Source organism: Sebastes umbrosus, chromosome 7 (assembly GCF_015220745.1).
Source record: "Sebastes umbrosus isolate fSebUmb1 chromosome 7, fSebUmb1.pri, whole genome shotgun sequence".
Taxonomy (NCBI): Eukaryota; Metazoa; Chordata; class Actinopteri; order Perciformes; family Sebastidae; genus Sebastes; species Sebastes umbrosus.
The window spans coordinates 7,756,040-7,783,354 of record NC_051275.1 but is presented as its reverse complement, the minus strand read 5'-3'; the positions used below and the strand labels follow the sequence as shown (position 1 = coordinate 7,783,354).

At 39.6% G+C, this 27,315-nt stretch overlaps 1 protein-coding gene and 1 long non-coding RNA gene across 2 annotated transcripts; one reads left to right on the top strand and one right to left on the bottom strand.

The window, feature by feature from the left end:
- Nucleotides 1–1,886: 1,886 nt before the first annotated feature.
- LOC119491141 (alpha-2-macroglobulin-like) lies at nucleotides 1,887–27,165 on the top strand. Its single transcript, XM_037774842.1, has 35 exons — nucleotides 1,887–2,049; nucleotides 2,212–2,392; nucleotides 2,583–2,739; nucleotides 3,929–3,981; nucleotides 4,544–4,564; nucleotides 5,612–5,777; nucleotides 5,857–5,941; nucleotides 6,056–6,206; nucleotides 8,853–8,970; nucleotides 9,092–9,201; nucleotides 9,291–9,458; nucleotides 10,151–10,378; nucleotides 10,636–10,699; nucleotides 10,827–10,972; nucleotides 12,902–13,051; nucleotides 13,943–14,083; nucleotides 14,195–14,288; nucleotides 14,406–14,556; nucleotides 15,617–15,842; nucleotides 17,826–17,952; nucleotides 18,133–18,254; nucleotides 18,340–18,391; nucleotides 18,738–18,821; nucleotides 19,005–19,181; nucleotides 19,825–19,900; nucleotides 20,909–21,065; nucleotides 21,500–21,574; nucleotides 21,872–22,034; nucleotides 22,131–22,318; nucleotides 23,099–23,311; nucleotides 24,439–24,557; nucleotides 24,717–24,807; nucleotides 24,928–24,996; nucleotides 25,072–25,177; nucleotides 26,570–27,165. The coding sequence occupies exons 1-35, from the start codon at nucleotides 1,964–1,966 to the stop codon at nucleotides 26,623–26,625; spliced, it is 4,371 nt and encodes a 1,456-aa protein (XP_037630770.1). The 5' UTR covers nucleotides 1,887–1,963; the 3' UTR covers nucleotides 26,626–27,165.
- Nucleotides 1,888–3,988, bottom strand: LOC119491154. Its single transcript, XR_005207551.1, has 3 exons — nucleotides 3,874–3,988; nucleotides 3,490–3,614; nucleotides 1,888–2,016 (listed from the first exon to the last, which is right to left on the bottom strand). It is a non-coding gene; the product is annotated as an uncharacterized LOC119491154 (long non-coding RNA).
- Nucleotides 27,166–27,315: the final 150 nt, after the last annotated feature.

Below are 27,315 nucleotides of genomic sequence, written 5' to 3'. Positions count from 1 at the left end.
GAAATAAGCTATGCCACTGCTGAATCTTGTTTCAATTTAGAACCAAATTGCCTAGTCTGACAGCTTGGTCCAAGTTTTGGGAGCCGGACGCGTCACGCTGGACAGACTCATTTGCATAAAGGACTGTTCTCGCCTTTTCATTTTGAAAGAGCAACGGCCAATGAGGAAACTCCAACACTCGGTCGACCAATCGTGTACCTTCATCAATCAGTCAGTCAGTGACAGATTTTTGCGTTTGTAGGTCTGGCCCTCTGCAGTCCAGCCAAAAAGCATCCATGTCAGAGCCTCCTGCCAACCTCCTGATCAAACAAAAGTTCAGACTCTTTCACCACATGAGTGTTGCAATTATGGTCTCAAACTTGATCAAACAAACCTTATTTGATCTATGGCCTCAGGGTCTCTTGTAGCATAAAAACATATGCACTTTCTTGTGTTTAAACATGCAGTTAATTATTACAATAAAAGAAAGGGGGCACAGACTTGGATTCTTTTTTAGTACCAAAAAGCCCAAAACTAAACAAACGCATGGGTTAATGCCAGGAATGCTGATGCCCCCGTTGTCCCTAAGGGGGAGTGCTGAAGAGACACAGTGACACACTGACAGCTGTTGTTGCTATTGGGTTTGAGTTTGCGATGTTATGATTTGAGCATATTTTTTATGCTAAATGCAGTACCTATGAGGGTTTCTGGACAATAATTGTATCTGATTGGCAAAAGATATTTGATCGTTGTATTTGTCCTGAAAAACATGATAACATCACCCCATAACGGTTCAGTCGAAGAACCAGTCGTTCATGAGCACAAACCCACTGAGACGAAGAACCAGTCGTTCATGAGCACAAACCAACTGAGACGAAGAACCAGTCGTTCATGAACACAAACCCACTGAGACGAAAGACGAGTGCTGCTCAGTGACTCTCAATCAGCGAGAACCAAACCAAAGAACCAAAAGAGTCGTTCGTGAGTTGGTTCGCTAGTGGCGGGTGAACAGCACAAACCGGTTTACTTAAATTAACTGGTCTTCTCGTCACTATAAGGAGGGACCCCAAAGAAAATGTTGCCTATAGGGCCCCCTGTTGTCTAGAGCCCGGACAGCACAACATTAAAAGTGGTTGCACACAATGCCTACATTTCATAATAAGTCAATTTATATAGTTTATTTTATATTATTTTATAATATTATAATTATTATATATTTACTTCATATTTTATATAGTCAATATTAATAATATAAATAACAAATATTTCATAATTTACAATTTTATAGTTATGTTATAATAAGTAATAAGTCTTATGCAAATGAAAATAGTTTTATTGTTGCCCCGTTTTAAAGTGTTGTAACTCATTTTATCAGTTCTCAAATGTTTACCTACTGGAAAAAATCACCTACTGTGGCCCTAGTAATCAGGTAAAGAGATGTTTGCATGACAAAATCAAACATCCCACGCTGGGTAAAGGGCATTGTTGCAGAACACATCTTACTGTAAGAATGATACGTCCAATGGATTTACGCAAACAGTTGACTACAGCCGTAACAACCTGGCATTGTCTCCATGGAAGGAATGAGCAAACAAAAGTTATGCTTAAAAGTTAAATAAAAATTGATTGCGTAATATCCTAAAAATGAGATATAACGTAGAACAATATGACCCTGATTCTGTAGAAAAATGGCATTTTCACATTTTCATTATTATTACCATTAAAATTGCAGTTAGCCTTACACACTACGTTAAACAACATGAAGTCTAGAAATGATTGACTTAAGAAATACCTGGAAATCAATTGAGAGGGGGAGGAGGGTTGCATGATGAGTAAGTGAGTGGGTAGGCGTGTGTGTTTGTGTGCGTGTGTGTATGTGTGTGTGTGTGTGTGTGAGTGTGAAGCGGAGGTGGGTTTCTCTATCAGAGGCGATTTATGAGATGCTGACTCTGGATAGTTCCACTCAGGATCATCTCGATCAGTCATGGGTCGTCCTGGGCTTCAGATGTGGACATGGACCCTGTGTGTCTTCTTCAGCTGGATGTGTGTGGGGGAAGCAGTGACTGGACCGTAAGTTTACTTGTACTGTCCAAACAAATAATAATGGCGTGTGATTGAATGAATATAAATCTCGGGTAATGATTGTTTTTGCTGCATAATCTTCTGTGTTGGAGTTTCGTCCATGCCAGATCCAGTGAGATCTACTGTGTGTGTATGTTTCTGTGGCTGTAGGCAGTACATGGTAGCCATTCCTGCGGTTCTTGAAGCTGGAGCTGAGACCAAATTCTGTGCGAGTCTCCTGCATCCCAACGAGACTCTGGTCATGACCGTCACTCTGATGTCCCAAGAGGCGAATACAACCCTCCTCAAGCAGTCGTCCAGTGAAGACTTCCATGCCTGCCTTCAGTTTCAGGTCAGCTCTCCAGATTTGATTCATTTGCTCATTTACACAACATTCTTTGAACATGTTTTAATAGAAAACTCACACATAGAGTAAGACACACAGATTTGTAACACAAAGTACACGGTATAAAATAATAAAGTGTTTTTTTTCAGTAAGGCAATGGCTCTCTTGGTGTCTATAAAATATCTTTCTGTCACAGGTTCCATTAGTGAAGAATGGAGCAGTGCATAATTTCGAGGTGGAGGTAAAAGGCGACACATTTTACTCAAAAGAAGTCAGGAAAGTCCAGATCAATGTCTATCAACCAATGACATTCGTCCAAACAGATAAACCAATCTACCTCCCTGGACAAACAGGTAACCACGAACTGATGATCTATGATGTTGTACACAGTATGGTACCATAGTTCCCCTTTACAAATAATTACAGATGTGCATGCAGCACAGGGTAGAAAATTGATTTGCACAATGTCATCAAGACTTATATATGAACATTTTTAGGATGTAAAAATAAAGCGCCTTGCTTGTTTTGGAGGTAAATGTGTATGCAGCATTCATCCTTGCTTTCCTGAAACGTTTTACTTAATGTCACATTTCGACAATAACTCTCGCGGGTAAAGAGAAATTAATTTTGTGTGTGTGCCCCAAAATGTCATCAGGCAGTACGTGTTAAATTCACAGAAGCCCAGAAACAACATGTTAGCGTGAAATACTATTGTTAGCATATATGAAAAAGTAACTTTAGCTTATAGGAAAAAAGTTACGTTCGCAATAATATGAAAAAGTGACATTAGCTTAGGCTATATGAATAAGTAGCATTAGCTCATATGAAAAAAAAATTACGTTAGCATTTATTAAAAATTGAAATTAGCATATATGAAAAAATAACATTAGATTACATGAAAAAAAGTTAGGTTAGCATATCTGAAAAATTAACATTAGTTTATGTGAAAAAAGTTACGTTAACATATGAAAAAAGTTATGTTGGCATATATGAAATTTCTGCTGTTTTCCTGCTGCACCAGTTAGGAGCACAGAAGTCCCTCCATTATGGATATCAATGTCAAACATTTACAATATTCATTAAAAACATGTGAGCTATCTCACCTTAAAAGCAGCGCCAAAGTGCGGCCTGCGGCAAGCTGCCATGCAAAGTCTATGAAAAGCTGTAGCGGCCGCTCCAGAGTTCAGCGAGCTGCGGCCTTTTGATTCTGCAGCGAAGTGCAGCCAAACTAAAAGTTGGAAAACGTTGAACTTTTAGCGGCGCGGTGCGGCCAGAAAGTACCCGCAGTAAATCAGTAAACACATCCTGTGACCCCTGTGACACGTTGACGTTGGCTGCAGTTTATGGCTGACAACAGGGGCTATAATGTAAATGCCATTAGTAAATTATCTATTTTTCTAACCTTTCCTAACTTGTAAATTTGATAGTAATGATGTAATGTCTGAGTTGTCAGAAGATCAGTTTCACTAGCCTGTGAGGATGTTTACCTCTGCTGTAGAAGAGCTGTAAAAGCTTCATGAAGTCTCTCTGCATTTCTCCCAGTGCATTTCAGAGTCGTCACACTGGACACTAAAATGAGACCTGCCAGTCAGCTGGTGAGTGTTTGAACAGTCTCTCCTTTCTTTAGATCTCAGTCATGAACCACGGTGAAGCTCTGGCTCAATAGTACAACCACAGCCCCTTTAGGTAAACCTGCCTGTACTGCGCTGAAGGTCTTCCAACATGTTTGTTTACCCAGTGATAAATCCATCAACCCCTAACACTAGTTTCTCATTTTGCAACATGTTGTTGCACATAATCTCATTTGAATTGGTAATAACAGTGGAAATATACTAAAGATTAAATAGAACTGTGTATGTTTTTTCCGAATGACATACTCTGAAGACAATACTTTTTATGTTAATGTATTTCACAAGTTTCATATTTTCAAATCATCAATACAAGAGCCGAAGTTTGTGTTGGCCTCTGCAGTAAATACCTGTAGATTGTAAAACATCAGAGCACTGCCTGCTCATCACCATTGAACCATTGATTTCTTAATGAAAAATGACGTGCAGTGAATCACCTTAAACTGAACTCATTAGCACACTGTATGACGAGAGCAATATAAACCAGCTTGACCTTTAACAAATCTCCCTCTTTCTTTCTTTTTTGCAGTACAATATCATCGAAATTGAGGTAAGACTAATAATAAAACTATCCAAACTTGGACACACACTGAAGGTCACTTAATTTAAGTATACTTTCTAAAATACCATGTGCACCCCAGCTAAAAAAAAGTGCACTGATGTTCACTTAATTTGAGTATACTCAGTATACTTCCATGTGCTCCTTAGCTAAAAAACAGTGCACGGAAGTTCACTTAATTTAAGTATACTTAGTATACTTCCATGTGCGCCCCAGCTCAAAAAAAGGTGCACTGAAGTTCACTTAATTTAAGTATACTTAGTATACTTCTATGTGCTCCCCAGCTAAAAAAAAGTGCAATGAAGTTCACTTAATTTAAGTATACTTAGCATACTTCCATTTGAACCCCAGCTAAAAAAGTGCACTGATGTTCACTGAATTTAAGTATACTTAGTATACTTCCATGTGCTACGAAATGTTTGATTCTGATATCAAGTTGTGAGTGATAAATATACAGTAGGTACTGTGGCAGGATATTTTACACTGAACAACTTGAACAGGGCATTTCTGAATGATGACAGTAAGTATAAAGTGTAAAAAGTAAATATTGACCTTGGAAACAAAACATCTTAAGTCAAAAATCATGTTTTACAGGCTGCATTTGTTTTTCTTATTTTTCCCTTAACCTACTTAAATCAAGTTATTAATGTAGTTTGACAAAAATCCTAAATCAAGCTCGACCTACAAGCATTTTCTGGAGATACTAACTGTCTTAATCAGTAGATGGAGTTTGCTCGGTTTTGTTGTTGTTGTTGTTATAAAAGCTAATAAGTTAAGATTGCAGAAACTGAAAAATTATTATTATTATTAAAATATTAGCCTGCCAATACATTGATCAGAATCTGTTTGAGAGTAGTTTCAAATAGTATGTTATGAAAGTGTTCGCTTCAAGCTTATTCAAAAGTACACATGATGCTTTTCACAATGAGAGTCAACAAGTACAAGAAAAAGAAACAATCAACATGCTCTCCATGTATTCACATGAGTTTCCTATTTTTGTCATGAATACATGCTCTTCCCATTTATTTTATTCATTAGGATGCTAAAAACAACCGGATTGGACAGTGGTTGAATGAAATATCCAACAGTAAGATACTGCAGCTTTCTTATGCCTTGAACTCCGAGGCCCGTGAAGGAACCTACAAAGTTACTGTGTCGATTGGGTCAACTAAAAGACATCACATCTTCAAGGTAGAGAAATATGGTAAGTTCTTTTATTTTACCTTGCCTTTCAATCCATTTGTAATGAAGCAAGAATGCTAATAATTATATTTTGTCCCCAGTTCTGCCTAAATTTGACGTAAAACTAGATGTAACCAATGAAGTAAGTATTGATCAGGAAGAAATCAAAGCTGAAGTATGTGCAACGTAAGTAAAAGCTCTTTCGCTCATTACACTCTTAAATAATCTAAAATGGGTCCAGATTGGAGAGTGAATGGCTCCTTTTCAACTACGCTATATTTTTCTTTGTCCATCTAATAGGTATACATACGGACAGCCTGTGCCAGGCAGTGTTAAAATGAAGGTGTGCCGACCTCTTAGTAGCTACGTGAGAAGAGTAGATCTAATCAACCCTGATGATCCGAATGGAATCCATGATATTACTCCCCCATGCTACGAGGAGACCAAGCAGGTACAGTTGCTATAATGACAGTCTCATGTCTGCTGAAAGAAGATGCATATAAATGTAGACCTTACATATTCTGCTACAGAATGTATATACTGGAACATACCGTGCACATTTAACACTACATGGGGCGGCTGTGGCTGAGAGGGTAGAGCCGGTTGTCCACCAATCGGAAGGTCGGTGGTTCCCCGGCTGCTCCAGGTCACATGTCGATGTGTCCTTGAGCAAGACACTCAACCCCAAATTGATCCCGAAGGCATAGCCATCGGTGTGTGGATGAGTATTTAGATTAGATCCTGATGGGCAAAGTTGGCACTTTAGCAGCCTCTGCCATCAGTGTGTGAATGGGTGAATACTGACATGTAGTGTAAAGCGCTTTGTGTGGTCGGAAGACTAGAGAAGCGCTATATAATTCCAAGTCCATTTACATTAGATCAGATATATTGTCATCTATCTTTAGGGTGACCAGATGAGAATGGGTGAAATTCGGGACAGGGGAGTTGGAGCCGGGCGTGGTCACGTGGCCACAACGGGCGTGGCCTCCAGTACATTACATTCAGAGTAAACGAACCGTACGGACAGGCCATACCAAACTTTTTTAGGTCGATACAACACCGATACTTTTTGTTCCAAACGATACCAATACTGATACCAATAAAATACAAATATGAGTACAATTAAATAAAAATGTTTGTGCCACTAAGTGTAAAAAAAGAGTCCAGTATTTTACAGAAATACTATAATTAAATAATGAGCCACACTACATTTCCTTTCTGCCATTCTCTCACATGTTTGATGTGGAAGTGTGTGACTGTTCGCCGCTGTACGCTAGATTCTGATGTCACATTGGTTTCCACAGTCATGTGACACTGGCCAGCTAAATATTTCAGGGCTGTTTTGGCACAAATGTTATACAAAAGTAGTGAAAACGTTTGAAAGTGTTGTAGCCACCCATGTTTGTATTTATATTAGGGCTGTCAATCAATTCAAATATTTAATTGCAAATTAATCACACATTTTTTATCTGTTCAAAATGTACCTGAAAGTGAGATTTGTCAAGTATTTAATACTCTTATCAACATGGGAGTGGGAAAATATGCTTTATGCAAATTAAGGTATATATTTATTATTTAGCATAAAAAATATGCTCAAATCATAACATGGTAAACTGCAGCCCAACAAGCAACAACAGCTGTCAGTGTGTCAGTGTGCTGACTTGACTATGACTTGCCCCAAACTGCATGTGATTATCATAAAGTGTGCATGTCTGTAAAGGGGAGACTCGCGGGTACCCATTGGACCCATTTTCATTCACATATGTTGAGGTCAGAGGTCAAGGGACCCCTTTGTTTGGAGGGTTATTTAGCCTCCTTCCAGAGGTTCCTTAGGTTTTCTAGTTTCATATGATGTCAGTATCTTCACTCTTTAAAACTGAGCCCGCTGCAACCTACAAATTGCAAGATGCATTAATGCATTAAAGAAATTTGTGGTGTTAAAATTAATTTGCGTTATCGCGTTAACGTTGACAGCCTTAATTTCTATAATTGTATCATCGATACTTTTTAAGGAATCGATACCAAATGAGTAGCTTGTGAGAAACAAAGTATCGATACCACAGTATCGATCCGCCCATCCCTAACGAACAGTAGTAATAATAATATTAGTATTCTTTCCTACAGACTTTGCAAAATGTTTTGTTTGGATCTTGTAAGGCAGCAATGATCCACGAGTATTTCCCTCCCCACTCCTCCCGGTACCTGCAGTAACGTGTTGTCTTTTATAGTTGTTTATCAATTTGTGGCACTACTGTACACAGCTAGCAAAAAACTACAACAGCTATATTCATGTGGGCTACAGACATAACAGTGCCCATCTGTGGGCAACGCCAAAATAATGTTTCACAACAACACGTTTTCAATGTTTTATTAGACTTATTAACTAATCAAAACTCAGGTTTAGTTTAATCTTCGGGACAAACAGGATAGGATTCGGGATTGGGACATCATAATAATCATAATATTTTGTGATGTCTGGACACCCTATCTATCTTTTCAGTCTAATGTACAAATGGAGGAGCATAAAAGTTCATTTTTGACCATGGAAATAGTAGTTTGACATAAAACAAATTTAAATCAAGCTTACTGGCTTTCTTGGGAGCTTCAACTGCATCTCACAGTCTTCACCAGCAGATGAAGCTGCTGCTCAGTTAAAGTACAGAACTTAAAGAAGGGAACTTTACACATAGTCACAAAATAACATACAAAGACAGAATATAACCTCTGTCTCAGTTCAAAGATGGTCTTTGATAGCTAAAGATGGCATGCTTCCTGATCCATACAGCAATGTTCAATAAATAATAATGAAATACTGGAGCAGATGAGGCAACTTGTGAATTGTTTGGGTTATCATTGCCATTCAAGACTGGAGTCATCTTCACATCATATTTTAAATAAGTAGCAGAGCAATTCCATTATGAGTTAAGAACTGTACTGAGCTATATACTATATTCTACTATAAACAGTAGATTGACACTCTCCCTCAGGCAGCAGCAAATATTAGCTAAATAATAACTTCAAGCTACAGCAGTAATGTGTGAAAAGGTAATGTTAGTTTGAAAGTTAATGTGTTAATGTATTTCATTGTCTTTTTTAGGCGGACAAGAAAGGCTGTGCCACTTTTATATTCATGATGTCAACTTTCACAAAAATGGCGCAAAAGGCGTTGATAGATACACTGGAAGTCAGAGCCGAAGTGGAAGAGGAGGGGACAGGCAAGTCTATTCATATTATATTTATATTTTTTAAAATAATATTATACCAAGACAATTACAATGCCATGTATTATAACAATGTGTCATACACATAGTTGTAACATGTATGCTTCTTGTACAGGTATGACACACCCACAAGAGAAGAACATAAAGATTTCATATGTTATTGGAAAGCTGTCCTTCATTGACACACCCAAGATTTACCAACAAGGATCCGATGTGGAGGGAAAAGTAAGTGCATGTTAACGTCACTCCTTCAGTGTGATTCTATACACAAAGCAATGTGCATTCTCAGTGATACACCGTTGTGCTTCCAACAGATTAAAGCAGTTTATTACAATAATACGCCCATTCCTGGCATGCCGGTGCACCTGTTTGAGGGTGAAAGGTGGTCAGCACGTCTGCTGCAGAATCTCACAACTGATAGCGATGGTGTTGTCACTTTCTCATTGAGCACAGCTGACTCTAAAGGGGACATCCACCTCCACGTAAGTAAGACTAGAACTGATATCTGTAATTTAACATTTGTTAGTCACATCGTAACCCTTTCATGAAGATGACAACCAGTCCAAGAACTGAAACCTAAAATGGTTTCTCAATATGCTGCAACTGACCAAGGTGCCACCATCGTAGCAAGTGGCCCCTTATGAAAAAGAAGTATATTTCAAGTTTATACTTGTAACTTGTAAATGTACTACTTTAATACTTCTTGGGACTAAATTGGCTCACTTTTTAGTTTATAAAAGTATACTTTTAAGTATACTTTAAGTATAAGAATAGTAAACTTTGAGTACATAAATAGTTTACACCCAAGTTTTATTTTGTACTGCAATTATACATTAAGTAAACGGATAGTTTACTAGTTGTATACTTGTATCCCACTTTATAGTTTATGAAAGTGCACATTAAAGTATACTTTCAGTAAACTAGTAGTTTCATAGTTTTTATACTGCAAATATACTTCTATATACTGTATTTGTAGCCCACGTTTTAGCAGAGATGGGGACTCGAGTCTGCAACTTGGACTTGAGTCACCCTTACGTCACAAACACAGTGACTTGAGACTTGGAAGAGTTTACTACTTCTAAACCTAAACATTTGCTTTGGCTGTAAGAACCAAAGCTTGCTTCTACCTCAACAACCATGAGCTCATTTATAGTGTTTCTTTTCTGCCATCTAGGTGAGCATCTCTCCGAAAATGGGCTACAATCCTTACAGAACACCACACTATGAGACTGGAGATCACACAGTGTCGATGGCCCAACTGTCTTCTCCTGATACTAAAACAGTCAGCTCTCTGGACGTGAAGAAGAAGGATAACCCACTTGCCTGTGACAAAGAAGAAGACATCTCCATCCACTACACTGTAGTTGGAGAGGCCCAGGGCTCTGTGGATATCATGTATTTGGTGAGTGAACATCATCTCGCCTTGTCACCAGTTCTCTTTCAGAGACAAATTTAATCATTCAAATTTGTCTGGGTGGTTAATAACACATTTTTCTGTCAAACTCAGAACACATATTTATTTTTGCTTTACCTGGACTTTAATAACATGATAAATAACCACACACCAGAACAGCAGACAGTGTTGTAATCTGCTGTTAAAGGAAGTCAGTTTTTACTACATTACTCATTCTTTGTGTCATTTTCTCTCAAATTCTCCAGGTCTTATCCAGAGGAGCTATTGTCATGCAAGGAGTTCAGCAGGTTGAAGTGCAGGATAAGTCAGGTGAGCAAAGTTTGATGTCTTAAAAATGACCCTTTAAATTAGCATGGCCAAATAATTCTGTTTTAATGACCTATGGAGGTAATGTGAGAGGTGACTGTCGTTCATAACAGTTGGTTTGTTGTTTCAGTGAATGAGGGTGATGTGTCCTTTAAGCTGGCAGTGTCTCCGGACATGGCACCAGACGTCCAGATTGTGGCATACGCCATCCTCCCCAGTGAGACTGTGATCGCCCACAATGCCGACTTCTCCGTTGAGAAATGCTTTGCTCACAAGGTCAGTATGAGGAGAAGGTGTGACTGTTCTCATCAGACGTAGTTGTCGAATCAAAGTGTATATTAGCTGTGTTACAAAACATCACAATATGTAGCCCTGTGTCAAAACAAAAGATCTGCCAGTTGTTATCTATTTACTTAAATACTTAAATAAACTTAGATAAACTTTTAGGGGCAACAGCCAATATTTCAGTGGTTCTGGTGAAAATAACAGATATCTGGGCTAAGACTTTCTTTTCCGTGTGCTGCTCATTACTTACAGTCTGATTAGCAACTTGAGACATGAGAATAGAGTTGAGAGACGACGTCTACGTCCGGATTGTTTCACAAGTAGCCAGTTTACACTCAGTTAATGGTTTATTTTTTAGCTAATAAAAAGCTACATCATTGTCAGACAATAGCTGGTCATTCCTGAGATTGCATTTGGGCCAATGCGTTCCACCTCTTTTACTATTCACACGGACTGTTTACCTGCATTCAAACAGAACCCACTCAAGCGTGAAGTGACTGGTCAATACTACTCGGACTACAAACGGAAACCAGAACGCTTGTCCGTAGTCCACGGATTCTGCATTCATATGCAGATATCTGTTTCAATTCATTTCATTAACCCTCTAAGACCCACAATAGACCATTTTCTTTGTCTTTGTTAGGGGGGTACATGGAGTCTTTAAGGGGAGATAGCAGGTCAGCAGTAGATGTCACATAGAAGTGGTGTACATCATCTGAAAGCTGGGAACCTGAAGATTAATTTGAGATGCAGCACTGTGTGTCAAATTGTTCTAGTCATCAATACGAAATAAACACAATTTAATTAATTTATTAATTAATTAATTAAAATACATTTTGAAAGTATAAAGTAAGGGCTTAGAACATTATGATATAAGTACATGACTTCCATTCACATGCTCTATTATGTCTCATAAGTTGATGCAGCAAATTTTGGGTTGATACCATTTGTTACACAGATTTGGTGCTAAATTTTTACCATTCAAGAATTCATACAAATTAGGAATAATCCCTCCAAAATACCACATTAAGACAGAAAAAGCCATGCTGTGATTTGGTATCAAAAACCTTTGACATTTGGAGATTTCTGCAAAAATTGCATTTTTCTGCAATTGGATGGCGAGCACTTCTGTTCTGGAAACTGCTCAGAAACCCCCTTATTGTCAATCTAGCTGGGACAGCCATCTATCCTCTGAATGGTCTAGGTCTCTAGTTTGTGGCTGTAAAGTTTCATGAGGTTGTGATTATCCTAGAGGTCATCACAGGTCATTTTATACAGTGATGTCCAAGTTAAAAAAATGATCTCACTACAATGAAATGTCTACTATGGGGACTAACATCATCACATGAATACAGTTGAGCTCATTGAATCAACAAGAGTCTCAGCTTTACAGTGATACCCAAGTTATGTAATTCCAAGACTGTTTAGGGACCCCAGTATGCAGAAATATTCAAATACACCATTTTAGAATAGAAGAAAATAAAACATTTATACTGCATGCAAAAACCTGCATGTGATTATCATAAAGTGGGCATGTCTGTAAAGGGGAGACTCGTGGGTACCCATAGAAGCCATTTTCATTCACATATCTTGAGGTCAAAAGTCAAGTGAACCCCTTTGAAAATCACCATGGCAGTTTTTCCTCCCCAAAATTTAGCCTAACTGTGCAGCATTATTCCTTAGATTTTTGTACTTTCATATGATATCTGTATCTTAACTCTAGCTCTAAAACTGAACCTCCTACAGCCTCTGAAAGACGCTAAAGTTGGGTCTCAGAGAGTTAAAAGGGCCCTATGATTAAAAATCAATCAGGGAGATGTTTTTTAGACTAAAGTACCACATTTGTGTGAGGTTAAAAAGATCATTGGGTTCTGCCACTAAAGTCCAGATGGTGGGATGTGTCTTTTCTGTGTGTGTCAGGTGTCGCTGGAGTTTTCTCCGTCCTCAGCTGTCCCCGGAGAGGAGACCACCCTGCATGTGACGGCCCAGCCAGACTCTCTCTGTGGGGTGAGCGCTGTCGACCAGAGCGTCCTCATCAAGGAGCCAGGGAAGACTCTGGATGCAGACAAGGTAACTGCTGGAATCAACCACAAATAGATGCATACATCATTAATGTTCCCTCTACATAATCTTTTGCACAATTAACATCATCGGTCACGCAGAGGTTACAGTTTTTACTCTGCTGCTATTTCCTTGTGTCATGTTCATTCTTTCTTCCTTTTCTCCCTCACATATGTGAGGTGTATCGCTGCACCCGATTAGACTGTTATCAGGCCATTAAACAGGCGTTATCAGTCGCTATAAGCACCATAGATGTGGATCATTAGGGGCCTACTCCACCTACTATGTTGTGAAAGTGAAACTTCAAAGACACGTTCAAACACGTTGTAAAACTGAATGAAGGAAAAAAAAAAAACTTCTTTAGGTTTAGGAAAAAAAAAACTTCTTTAGGTTTAGGCAACAAAATACAACTTCTTTAAGTTTAGGCAAAAAAAACAACTTCTTTAGGTTTAGGCAACAAAAAAAAAACTTCTTTAGGTTTAGGCTTAAGTTTAGTGAAAAACATTGTGTTTTGAGTTAAAATAACTACGAACACGAACACAACTACACATTGTTGGTTTCACACGTGATGCAAACTCCAGTCTCCTGGGTGAAAACACTGTGTTTTGTTTCCCATCCATCATCCCCGACATCCACCCCTTGTGGAGTTTCACACTGTCTATACTACAGTGCCTGGCTTCCGCCTCTGTTCCTGTCATAATTACTACGGTCGCTAGATGTCGCTGTGGTGTTCTTTTATAACTTCTTTCAGTGATCTAGCATGTGAATAGATGATAAAACCTACTAGTGGGTGTAGTAGGCCACTATTGACCCACATCAAGGCACTGTTTTGACAAATATTTACATTCACGTTTCAAACATTTGTCACTTTATAGCTTTGAACTATACCTTTCTTTTCAGATATTTGATTTGTTGCCTGTCAGAAAAGCATCCTTCATTCCATATGATGCTCAAGATCCTGTAGAATGCTTGCATGTGAGACCGAGAAGATACATTTTGCCAAATCCCGATGATAGCCATGATGCTTTTACGGTTTTCCAGGTACTTCCTGAACATAAATGAATGTACAATATAAAGAATATACTAATATATTTTGTTGTTGCACATTTAATCAACGTTTCAGTGATGCCTGTATGTTGTTCTATCATCTAGAATGTAGGGATGAAGATGGCAACAAACTTGGTTATCCGAGTGCCTACATGCCTCAAGTTCAAAGGAAGAGAATACCACCAGGGCCGCAGCTATGGTGACTAATTTTTTTGCTCTATCAAGTGACACATGCTAAATATTTACCAGCATTAGAACATGTCACTGTGTAATTGCTTTCCTCTGCTTCTGATGGAACATTTTGCTTTATTTTCAGATACTAGGTATAGAAATTACGGTGTTCCTATGGTAACCATGAGGCTAGTACAGTTCAGTTCTAGGGGAGGTGGCTATTCTGCTCCTCCACCAATAGTGACCGTCCGCACTTTCTTCCCCGAGACCTGGATATGGGACCTGGTGGAAGTTGGGTGAGTTTTTGCCACGAAGGGTTTTGATTGTCATGAAATGAGTGTATTTGAGTGCATTTTTGGGCCCAAAGAGAATGTGCACTAGAGTCCTTCTCTCTGACTTCCTGCTGTCCCCCTGTACACATGAATGGCATGAAAATAATTTACTGAAACTTCTCCTCTAGACTTTTTTTTATTTTTTATTTAACCTCATGGCTCAAAGAGTCATTTTAGGATGTTTGTGATGCTTAGGAAACTGATTTAATTATTAAGAAAATTGCCAGAATTTCTTAAGCAACATGGAACCCTGTATTACAAATTTCTTTGAGTTTCTGACTTTCTGAGATCTCAAGAATGCAGCTTATGAAGCAATTTCACATTTAGCATTTTTTTTTAGTAGGGATCATTCACCGATCTGACTATTTCAGACACAATACCGTTATCGATACCTGCGCTTTGGGTATCAGCCTATATCGAGTACCAAGCCAATACCAGTGTTTCATTAATACGCTGTATGCCTCACTGTGTGGAAGTGACTGGAATCATTCTTTTATGTGTAAGGCAACATCAGGCTTGACTTAAACATTACTTTCCTAACTGTTTGAAACAAAATGTAACAAATAAATACATTGATATTTAAGTATTTAATTGTTCTTTATTATTAAAATAATAAATCATACACCAGCAACTTGGTAAAACATCTTCATAATTAACAGGAATTATAATTCAAGTGTAAACCTTTTTAATGCAGCAACTTATAGGTCAAAACTTAAACAGGAATTTAAATACAGTATGTAATATGTATAGTATATAAACTTGAAATGGAAGTGTATAGATCGGTCCCATTGTCACCAATATTTGCTCCAGCTATTTGAGTCAGTATCAACCCGATATCCGATCCAGTATTGGTATCGGTGCATCCCTAATTTTTTAGCTCACAGTAACTATAATGTGCCGTTGTTACTGCAATAAAGCCTACGTATTAATCATCTAATAACAGTGTTTTTCTTTGACTAATCTGAATCATGAAAATACATTTTTCAAGTTCACAGAATGTGTCTCTGTGTATCTGCTGATTCAGAGATTCTGGAACAAAGGACGTGTCCCTCACTGTCCCAGACACCATCACCACCTGGGAGACGGAGGCTTTCTGTCTGTCCTCTCAGGGTTTTGGCTTGGCTCCTCGAAAAGAGATCACCGTCTTCCAGCCCTTCTTCGTCGAGCTCAGCCTGCCCTACTCCATCATCCGAGGAGAGCACTTTGAACTGAAGGCAACCATCTTCAACTACCTGACCAGCTGTATCATGGTAATGGATGTTTTCACATCACCTAAATGCTAATATCAGCATGCTAACAAGCTGATGTTTAGCAGGTGAAATGTTTACCATATTCACCATCTTGTGCCTCATTTCCACTGCATGGTTCAGCTTGACTCGACTCAACTCACTTTTGGCTCCAGGTCCTTTTCTGTATTTTGTTTTCTACTGTGAAGAGTACCCCCTCAGTATAGGCGAAATTCTAAAACTGCCGTGACATCATCTTCAACGCGACACTCGCTAAATCATTTCATCGGCAACCAGACAGAGGAAAGTCTGCACTTCTTCAAGTGTATGCCGTAGTTTTGCAAGCTGCCAATTTTTTAAATCTGGGTTGAATGATTACAAAAATTGCGGTCGCTATTGACGGTAGCTTGGCTATTTAAAAATGGCGAGTTTGTGCAAGATGTCCCGTGTGGCACAAGTGATGATTCTCTCTGACCAATCAGCGGTCTGCAGTGTTTTAACTCCACCTTTTAGTATTAGCTCAGCTCACTTGGAACCTCGACCGAGGTGGTATTAAAAAAAGGACCAGGTAATATCCACTTTTGCTAATGGAAGACCAAAAAAGAGCGAGTCAAGTTGAGTAGAGCTGTGCCGTACCATGCAGTGAAAATGCTGCATTAGTTTTGTGTGTTAAGATACTATCATGTGCTAAGTAGCATTGAACACAAATGACTGATGGGAATGTCATTAGTTCTACATATTTGAGACTGGACAAGAAGACTGAAGAGATAAACACAGATGATTCCCTCATAAATTGTTCTTTTATGCTGATGATCTCCTTTTATACATGTATGACCCCAGTGAATCCAAATTTATTTTACCCAGTCGTTTCTCATCAAACTGATTTGAATAGATAATGACTTTACCCACTACCTTTTCAAGGTGGAATCAAAGAGACTTTTAAAGCCTTGTTGAAATCATAGACTGTATATAAGAAGTGGACGCAGTCACTGTGACGTCACCCACTGGTTTGTTGACTACCCTTTTGAACGGTTTGAAGCCTCAAGATTGGCATTTTGGCCGTCGCCATCTTGGTTTTTTGGAACCAGAAGTGACCATATTTGGATGAGAGGGTAGAGCTGGGGGTAAATACTGGAACGGATGGTCCAAAGGATAGGAAAGCCTATTGATTAGGGGTAGGAAGCACATAGGAAGCACGTGCAGAATCGGGTAAGCATCCACTCTAGCATCAGGGCCCGGCAGGGCCAGGTACCATTGCTAACCATGCTAGCTAGCATCTGTAGTTCATGTTAACTGTGATATTAATGCCAATTAAGTAGCAAATTTTAACTAGAAAAAAACAGACTTGTTTGTAATATACTTGCTTGAAAAGAGCCAACTCTGTACAGTGTCTTTTAGTACAACCCGAACTCTGAGCAATGTTGTGGTAGCAACCTGTCAATCACAAGGTAGCCCAGCCCTAAGCATACACTAGTTTATCAGCTATTTAATTATGAGACTATGAACTCATTAAGAAAATGTTTACGGAGGTAATTAATCAAGTGAGAAGTAGGGTCCTTTTCTCATAGACTTTTATACAATCAGACTCCTTTTTGCAACCAGTTGAGTCGCCCCCTGCTGGCCATTGGAAATAATGCATGTTTAAGGCACTTCTGCACTGGCTTCAATTTTTTAGACCCAGCGGTTGCCCCTTGGTTGAAACCTGGAGTTGATTACTGGTGAACTTTACCCATGTACAGTATCTCTTGCGGATCCTGTTAACTCACTCATGATGACAGACTTACCAAGGTTCTTGTAAATATTTGGAATAATCCTAATTTTCTTAACTAGGTCAGTTTTCGAACTACTTGATCATTTGATGTCTGCTGTTATTTGGTACAAAAACATTTGCAAGATGCACCTTCGAAAGGTCAAAATGGTGCAGCACTGTGCTGCAGTTTGAACGGTTGTTTGCATTTTTGCCATAAAACTCCAGTTTTGAAATATATTGTGGTCTTTCTTGAACAGGTCAATGTGTCTCCAGCCCCATCCTTAGATTACACCCTCACCCCCCTCTCTGGTGACCTGTACACATCCTGTTTGTGCGGCAGTGAGCGCAAGACCCTCAGCTGGACCATGGCCCCCTCAGCCTTAGGTGAGAGTCATGCTTTCATCCACACTGGTGGGAAATGTTAGAGGCTACCAAGGTGGAGGAACCCTTTTTCATCTCTATGAAATCAGTGAGATCCACCTCAGTGACAAATTGTTTTGACACTTTTATAATTAAAAAAGATTCTTAATCAAGTCTCACACCGTGTTCATTGATCTTTTTTAGGGGTTATGAATGTGTCAGTGACTGCTGAGGCCGTGGCATCCCACACATCATGTGACAATGAGATTGTGAGAGTGCCAGAGAGAGGTCGTATCGACGTGGTCACACGATCTCTCATAGTAAAGGTTGGTACCTTAAAACAAGATGACAAAAGTTTATCTATTAACAAGATGGAAACTCTGGAACTCACAAAATGTCCATTCCTCTCAGGCTGAAGGAACTGAGATGACAAAGACCTACAACTGGCTGCTCTGTCCAAAAGGTCAGTATGTTTTACACCAGGCACGGCCCATCAAACAGTTTGAAAAAGGACAGCCCAATGCTATAAGTTAAGAGGAGGTAGATTGCATGTCAAAAATGTAATGTAATTCACTACTTACAGGTAGCACTTAGTTTCATTGTGATTATGCTAATTGTGTTTAGCGTAGGTGTCTCAGATTATTTCAGTGTCATTACTTGTATACATTTTATCAACCTAATGGAAGAATCCCCAATTTTGTGGCATATCTTACTTCCAGTCTGACCTGTTTCAGTACATGACCAACTAACCATCCGTTAAATCTTTGTTTTAGTGCTGAGCTGAGTGTTTGTTCTCTGTCTGCACACAGGAGAGGCGTTGACAGAGGAAATAGACATAGAACTCCCTGAAGACGTGATTGTTGGATCTACCCGTGCTTCAGTATCAGTCCTGGGTAAACTTATACATTTGTGTTTTTTTTGAGTGTTTAGTTGCACTTCCACATGTTAAACTGAGATTTAAGGTGAGCACAGAGAAATTCTCCTCCTCCTGCAGATGAATTTGAAAACAGCCTACGAGTGGTGAAAGGTCAGGTTAGTTACGTGTTCGGTCTCAGTGAGTCAGTGTTTTTGTGCAGGTGACATTCTGGGCCGAGCCCTGAACAACCTGGATGGGCTGCTGAAGATGCCGTATGGATGTGGGGAGCAGAACATGGCACTCCTGGCCCCCAACATCTACATCCTCCAGTACCTGGAAAACACACGGCAGCTGACCCCAGCCATCAAGGAAAAGGCTACCAACTTCCTGACCAGCGGTGAGTCTGTGTTTACTTCATATTGTAGCTGAAATATAAACTCAGGCATTTCGGGCCGATACCGACTCAAAGAGATGGATTGGATATCGGTGACAATGGGGCCAACCTGTTCAATAAAATTCTATGTTTAAATACTATATACATTTTATACTGGAATTTTAATTCCTGTTTAAGTTTTGACCAATTAGTTGCTGCATTAAAAAGGCTTACAGTTGAATTGTAATTCCTGATAATTTTGAAGATTTTTTGCCAACTTTTTGGTGCATTATTTATTATTTTAATGATAAATAACAATTCAATACATTTATATCTCTGTATGTATTGTTTACATTTTGTTTTACAAAGTTAGAAAATCAATGTTAAAGTCAAGCCTGAAGTTACCTTACAGATAACAGAATGATCCCAGTCACATCCACACAGTGAGGCATACAGCTTATTAACTAAATGCTGGTATGAGATCGGTATCGGCCGATACCCAGGTATTGGGACTGAAAAAGTCGGATCGGTGCATCCCAACCCAAAATGTTGTTTTTCTTTTAATCTGTACATTCACACTTACGAAATTTACCTCAAATCATGAAATCAGATCTGACAATGTGTGTTTCATAAATGCTCTAATAAGCGTGTTTCTATTGTGATACAGGCTACCAGAGACAGCTGAACTACAAGCATTATGATGGTGCTTACAGCACATTTGGATCAGGAACAGGAAACACTTGGTGAGAACATTACTGACCAATCATCCACTAAGATTAATTATGGTGTAAAATATTCACTACGTCGTACAGCCATACCCTTTATACCAGTGATTCTCAAAGTACGGTCCGGGGACTCCCAGGGGTCACATGTCATTGGGTCCACGGAATTATTTGCTATGAATTATAATATTATGCTGTATTATTAAAAAGTACATATCTACAGATGGGAACCATTTGCACCAATAAAACTAGCATATTGTGTCCATTACCACCACCCACGTTAGCTTCACTCAGGGCTCAACAAACTGTTCCTGCTGCTGCTTAGCTTGGCTTATTAGCCAGCTAGCTAGCTGACTAGCATGGAGAAATATTTGAGTCAGTCCTCATCGACAAGTGACGCTAAGCCCAAACTAGCTAAATTGAGAAAATATGACGACAGTTATATCGAGCGACAGCCGAGCTAAAGCAGCATCTGATTACAAAGCACCTGAATATCAGGGCAAAACAAAGTGGTGTTAACGTGGTTCAAATTTAAATGTGTTTCTGTTTATCACTATGAAACAGGTTGGATGTATTTAGGCTGAATTGTTTCAGAATACAAATAGTTCCAATGGCATCTAAGAGTGCAAATGGTAGTAAGCATTATGGTTAATCGCTGTTACGATAATGAGGGGTCTTTGGAAGATTTTTCTACCATTTAAGGGGTCCCTGGCCCCAACAAGTCTGAGAACCCCTGCTTTATACTATAGTGATGAGTAGATGATGCAATTACACTTTGGAGCACATTGCTCCAAAAATCATGTGATTTTACTCATTCTATTATCACTCATAATAAGTTCTTCACAATAATAACACCAATGCGCTATGTGAACACAAGCATGTTCAAGTATTTATAATTAATACATGAACTGCACAAATATTATGTTTAGTATATTGTGGTAATTATCGTGAGACATTACACAGATCAAGTGCTTCCTCTTGTCTTATTTCATCAGTTAATATCTAACTTTGTTTTAATATCCTCCTCAGGCTGACTGCTTTCGTGCTGAGATCGTTTGCCAAAGCGCAGTCGTTCATTTACATCGACCCAGCAAAGCTCGAAGAGTCTATGGTTTGGCTGACAGATAAACAACGAAAAAATGGCTGTTTTGAACAGTCAGGAAAGCTCTTTAACAACAGAATGAAGGTAATTAAAGTCCGTCTGGAGTTTCTATGAAAATGAGGTTACATGTTGATCTTCACTGCAGCAGTAGTTAAACACAAATGCACCATCAGGACTTTCATTCATGGCTCAGTAGTAGCTAATACCAGCCTGTGGCCCATTTCACGAAATGTGCGACATGCAAGCAGCAATTTGCAGCATGAAATAATTCCCCCTCATATTCATTTTAACAGGTTTCTCTTATCAAAACAAACGCGATAATGGCGACTCATGCAGGATTATTTGAGAGTCCCGTGGGACTCACAAATGTATTTGCAAGTCTCCGAGTGACGACCCTTTGTGAAACAGGACACGGCCGCCATTTGCAAACTGCTCAAAATGACTTCTGTGAGTGTGGCCCTTGGGTGTTGGAGGTGCAGTGATGATCTGTGTGTCTGTATGATGCTTCCTCTCTACAGGGTGGTGTGTCTGACGAAGTGACCCTCAGTGCCTACATCACTGCTGCCTTCTTGGAGATGAAGAAGCCCGTAGATGTGAGTAGACTCCTTTCACTACAAACATCTCATGCTGTTTTAACTGTAAATTGCTTGATGGAAAGAATTTACTTTACAACATATACACAAACCAATAACTTTTACACTGACAAGTAAGAAATACAACTATTAAATACTTGACAAATCTCCCTTTAAGGTACATTTTGAACAGATAAAAAATGTGATTCATTTGCGATTAATCGCAATAAACTGTGAACAATCATGAGATTAATCGCGATTCAATATTTCAATCGATTGACAGCCTTAATTATAATGTGTGCTTTTAATCTGTTCTAGGATCCTGTGGTGAACCAGAGCCTGTCTTGCCTCAAGGAGTCCACCAGTGACCTCAGCAATACCTACACTACAGCTCTGCTGGCATACGTCTTCACCCTGGCAGGAGACATGGAGACCCGTGCTCACCTTCTGAAGCACCTAGACACTGTTGCAATACAAGACGGTGAGTCATCCTCCTAAAGGAAATCATTCTGGCTTCATTACTGTGAATGAAGCTCACCTTGTGCCTGTTTGTCTGCTTGTGGATGGCTGTTTTTAGGAGGGTTCCTCCACTGGTCTCAGACAGCAAAAGACACGTCAGCCTCCCTCTCTGTGGAAATCAGCTCCTACGTGCTGCTGGCCAAACTCAGCGCCGCTCCTACAGCTGAAGACCTGGGCTACACCAGCAGCATCGTTAGATGGCTGACGGGCCAGCAGAACTACTATGGAGGCTTCTCCTCCACACAGGTACGGGCAGCCCAAACAGCATAAAGCTGGACTTTGAATTAAACGTACTGCATTGTCTTCTGGTACAAATATGATGAACAAAGGTCTGTGCAATGCACTTTTCAGCTTATTCAAACTGTTTCATTAACTTATGAAGTAGGAACATTTTCTAAATGTATATAGGAATACTAAATCCTTCAGCTTATCTGACAAATTCAAAATCACATAAGTTAGACATTAGGGCTGTCAAAGTTAATGCGATAACAAAGGTATGCTAAATGCAGTACCTGTGAGGGTTTCTGGACAATATTTGTCATTGTTTTGTGTTGTTGATTGATTTCCAATAATAAATACATACATACATTTGCATAAAGCAATTTTCACAGTCCCATGTTGATAAAAGTATTAAATACTTGAAAAATCTCCCTTTAAGGTGCATTTTGAACAGATAGAAAAAATGTTTATAAATATTTTAATCAATCGAGCCCTATTAGACACACATGGTTTTCAAAGGACAGCGACATGAGCCCATACCTCAACAGTTTAGTGTCAGTGATTATACCTGACCAAGGACAACAGCGGTGTTATAGCCCTTTAACTACGATTCACATATACTGAGCTTACTTTTTGAATTTTCTGAATTGATTTCTGTATGAAAATCAACAATTAAAACCTGAAATTGACAAAAGTGAACTCCTACATATGAAAGCTGTTGTATGTGTAAACAAAAGTCAATACATTTACATTTGTATAAATTTAAGCACATAAAGTATTCGGTATTTTTGTTTTTGTGTGTTGTAGGACACAGTGGTGGCTCTTCAGGCTCTGACTCTCTACTCCACTCTGGTGTTCAGTCCAGACGGTTCCAGCACAGTGACAGTCCAGTCTCCCAGTGGTGAGATGACATTTGATGTGAACCAGAACAACAAACTGCTCTACCAGGAGAAGCTGCTGCAGGACGTGGCAGGAAAGTACAGCCTGCAGGTGAAGGGCACCGCATGTGCTGTAATGCAGGTCAGTGGTCACTGCAGCTTTACCTGGTTCTCTTTGCTATACATACACCATCCCAAACACTGCTAATATAACTATGCCCTAATGTTAGCAGCTCAGTAGGAATACAGAAAGTTTGGAAGTTCCATACCTCCATTGCACCTCCACCTGCATTATACTTTGTTTGATCTAAAAATAAGAGGTTGTACCACGGACAGCGTCGTGGGTTAATCAATACACAGCTAAGCTAGGTCTACGGTCGGGGCTGTAGATTCTAACTTGTCCAAACCTCCGTCAGATAAAGGGTCAATGAGTGAGGCAGACTAGACTAATGGTACATTCACACCAAGAGTGAAGTAAACTTTTTGCGCAACGCGATTACATACAAAGTCAATGCAAAGAGGTGAATGAGGCGCAAATGACAGTTTAAGGACCCTGTATGTGAATACAGCTCGCCGCCAGGCGATGTTATGAATCCAGACATGATAGCGTTTGGGTTTCTGACATTTCTGGGACTTCCACAAGATGTAAGCTACAAAGCAGCAACAGTGGTTATTCCTTCCACGGTTGATGGCGGAAACGGTGGAAAGAAAAGTTGTTGGTATCTATGGAGACAAGCTCCTTCTTCTCTCCGGCACATCTAGCACGAATGAACATGAATGATACCAGCAGTACAACTACGCGCGAGTAAAGCGAGGCGAACATTTGCTTTGTTCTTGGTGTGAATGCAACATAACACATTCATCTAACAACCCCTCTGCTCCTACACTCTCTGTATGTATCTCACAATCCTTTAGGAAGGTTAACAAAGAGCATGCTTTTTGGTCATTTTGCTAACAAGGGTGATGACATCCCCCCTCAAATCGCCTACTGGTTGATAGTATGCACAGCAGCCAATGGGGACAATGCATGTGAAAGTTAGTTATCAACCCTATATCTAAGACGACCAATTCAAAGGTAGCTCAATCAGGTTTGATGCTTAAACGCAGCAACATAAAACTAACCTGTGAAAATGGGACACCCTTGAAAACAAGATGGTACTTCTCAAGGCTTAAATCCTGATGCGTCACAAACTTGAACAAATGTGAGTAAAGGAAATACTTGATATTCTTCTATGAATGTTAAACTTTCCTTGTGTACCTCTTTCCCAGATTTCACTCCGCTATAACATCCCAACTCCTCATGAAATCAGCACTCTCAGTGTCGAGATCAAGGCAGAGGCCGACTGCTCCAGCAAAAGACCGAAACTCTCTCTGAAGCTGAAGTCCCTGTAAGCAATCAACAATGCAGATCCACATTACAGAACAATACTGACATTTTTGACTGCATCTACCAGCTTGAATTAAGTAACTGTTAATGGACGGACGGGAGAATTGTTTACAACTTGGTAGCAGATTAACATCACATTTTTGTGGTACTTGTATTACAGATATACTGGAAGGGAGATCAGTACAAACATGGTGATCCTGGATATCAAAATGCTCTCTGGATTTGTCCCACAACCAGAATCTTTGAAGGCTGTGAGTATATATACAGTATATATAGTATATAGTATATGAGTATAACTTTCACCTTTAGTAGAAATAGAAAAGTTTTCATCTCGTTGAGGAACCACCCAGCTGATTATCATCTCCTCACAGCTTAAAGGTGCCCTGCTGGTGGATCGTGTTGAACTAAAGGACGATCATGTTCTGGTGTACATACAGGAGGTGAGAGGAATTCACAGTGAGGAACAAGAGATGATGCTCTTCAGATTTGTAACTGTCATCTGTTTCTTCCAACAGTTAATAAAGGATATACCCATCAACCACAGCTTAGACCTCATACAGGAGCTCCCAGTGCAGAACCTGAAGCCAGCTGTGATCAAGATCTACGACTACTACCAGCCAAGTAAATCAGTCCTCTAAGCGTCTTTTGCGTGGTCAAATCCATTGTTGTCTTCGTATACGTGCGGCAGGCGTGCTCAAACGCGGGACCGACACCGTCACAGACCTATTTTTCGTTTTTTAGTTCAACTTTTGGAACGCAGCAGCACACACAGCATGTCATGTGACGTGGAACAACCAATCACAGCCGGCAGATATATTTTCTTTCTTTATTCTGTAAATATCAGTGAAGGATTTATGGTGCTGGAAATCCATTTATTTTTGTTTTGATTGTGTTTAGTTTCGTCAGTGAGGCTTCCTGCTAAATCACCGCAACTTCATCATTATCATCATTGCAGCACGCAGGTTTTGGTTGCTTAGTAACAGCGGTCGCAACAGGAGCGCAACTGAGCCCCGAGGAAGAGCGCCGGGCTTTGAAGTAAATTTTGGTAGTGGCCAAACGGCGGTACTGCAACTTCCGTGTCCGTCACGTGATACCATTGGGCCAAAAAGACTTACCCATAGACTTACATTAGGAAAGAGACGACTGTAACTCAACGGATAATTTCTTTTTTGAGGTAAATCAACTTCCCAGTACGACCACTTGATTAGTCCATTTTTAAATCATTAGGTCCTAAAAGTTGTCATGTGACTGAGCCCCAGACCGAGGGCTGGAGCGAGGGCTGGGAGGCGGGGTTAAAGGAAACGCTACTGCGCCTGCTCTATGGGCCCAATAGATGCGGAACATCGCCGGATGATCCAGGGTACTTTACAGCGGCTGAGCCACTGAGCTACTTTCATAGGAATGAACGGGAACCCGCCTCCAACGCTGCATCCAGCTATCTTTATACATCCATGAGCACAACCTCCAAAAGCACATTTGAAAGAAAAGAAAGCGGCACAGCTGGCGTTTTCCGCGAGTTTTTAGACGCAGCATGTGTACGGCCCCTAAACCTCCTTTACAGAGACCACACACTGACGAACTCTGCTCCGTAGTAGAGCTGCACAACAACCTGATCAGTTATTAGAATTAGGGGTGTCACGATTCCAATTCTAAATCGGAAATAAATCGAAGTTAACTTCTGATTTCAACCATCGATAACAAAAGCAGGATTGACGATTTATTTTTATTTACTTATTATACTTTTTTTCCACTACCACCTACCTCCCTGTGTTACATAGAAAATACAGCTGTACTCAAGAAATGACACAGCTCCTTTACTCGTGGTTAAAACTATAAAGGCTACAGCCTACATGCAAGTTTTTTTCAACCTAATTTAGATTTGGAGAATCGTGACACCCGTAATCAGAATAGTAATTTCCAGTCGTATGTTTGTTAAATGTGATAGACTGTTGAACACATGAAGCAAGTTTGACTCTTTTTTTGAAATCTCTCTTCTTCTTTCTTTGCTCTCAGGTGACCAGAATGATGCAGAATACATCTACCCTTGTGCTGCCGGTAACAATATGTAATAACATAAAGAAGCACTGCAACGTTTCTGACAAAAGTCATTTCCAAAAAAACATTTTCACCCCAACCACAAAAACCTATAATGTCTTAAATTGTTCAAAATCACTCTCACAAGTATGTACAACAATTTGGAAATAAATCGATGACGAGCCGTGGTCGGTGCCGTAGATCCTATGTTGCACAAACCTCAGTCAGATAAAGGATCAATGAGTTCCGGGGCGGGGGGGTCTACAGCTAATGTAAAATGTCTTCACAGTGAATGGTTGTTTTCGTTATTTCTTTCACAGGTTTAACAGGGAAGTGTGGTTAGTCCTCGTGTCGTCACTGATTCCAGTATAATTTAAAATTACTCGCATTTTATTACAAATATATTTGATGTACCTTTACAACATGTCTGTTTGTGTAAACATACACAAACAGTTAACAAGTATTTGCTTGTTAGTATTCTGCCACAATCCGTTGCAGCTGTGTAACTACTGTATGTGTCTGAGGTGAAATGCATGCACGATGGACAATAAAATAATTGTAATGTGAAAAAAAAAGCTGTTTTTGTGTTGACCTTTTTTCACTGTTCATCTTTCTGCTGTTTATTTAATGTATATGTTTCATCCACAGGCCAGAAGTTTGCAGTTCAGCTTAGTGTGGAAGATGGAAATACGGTTAAAAAAGAAACACCTGTTCTTATGGCTTTC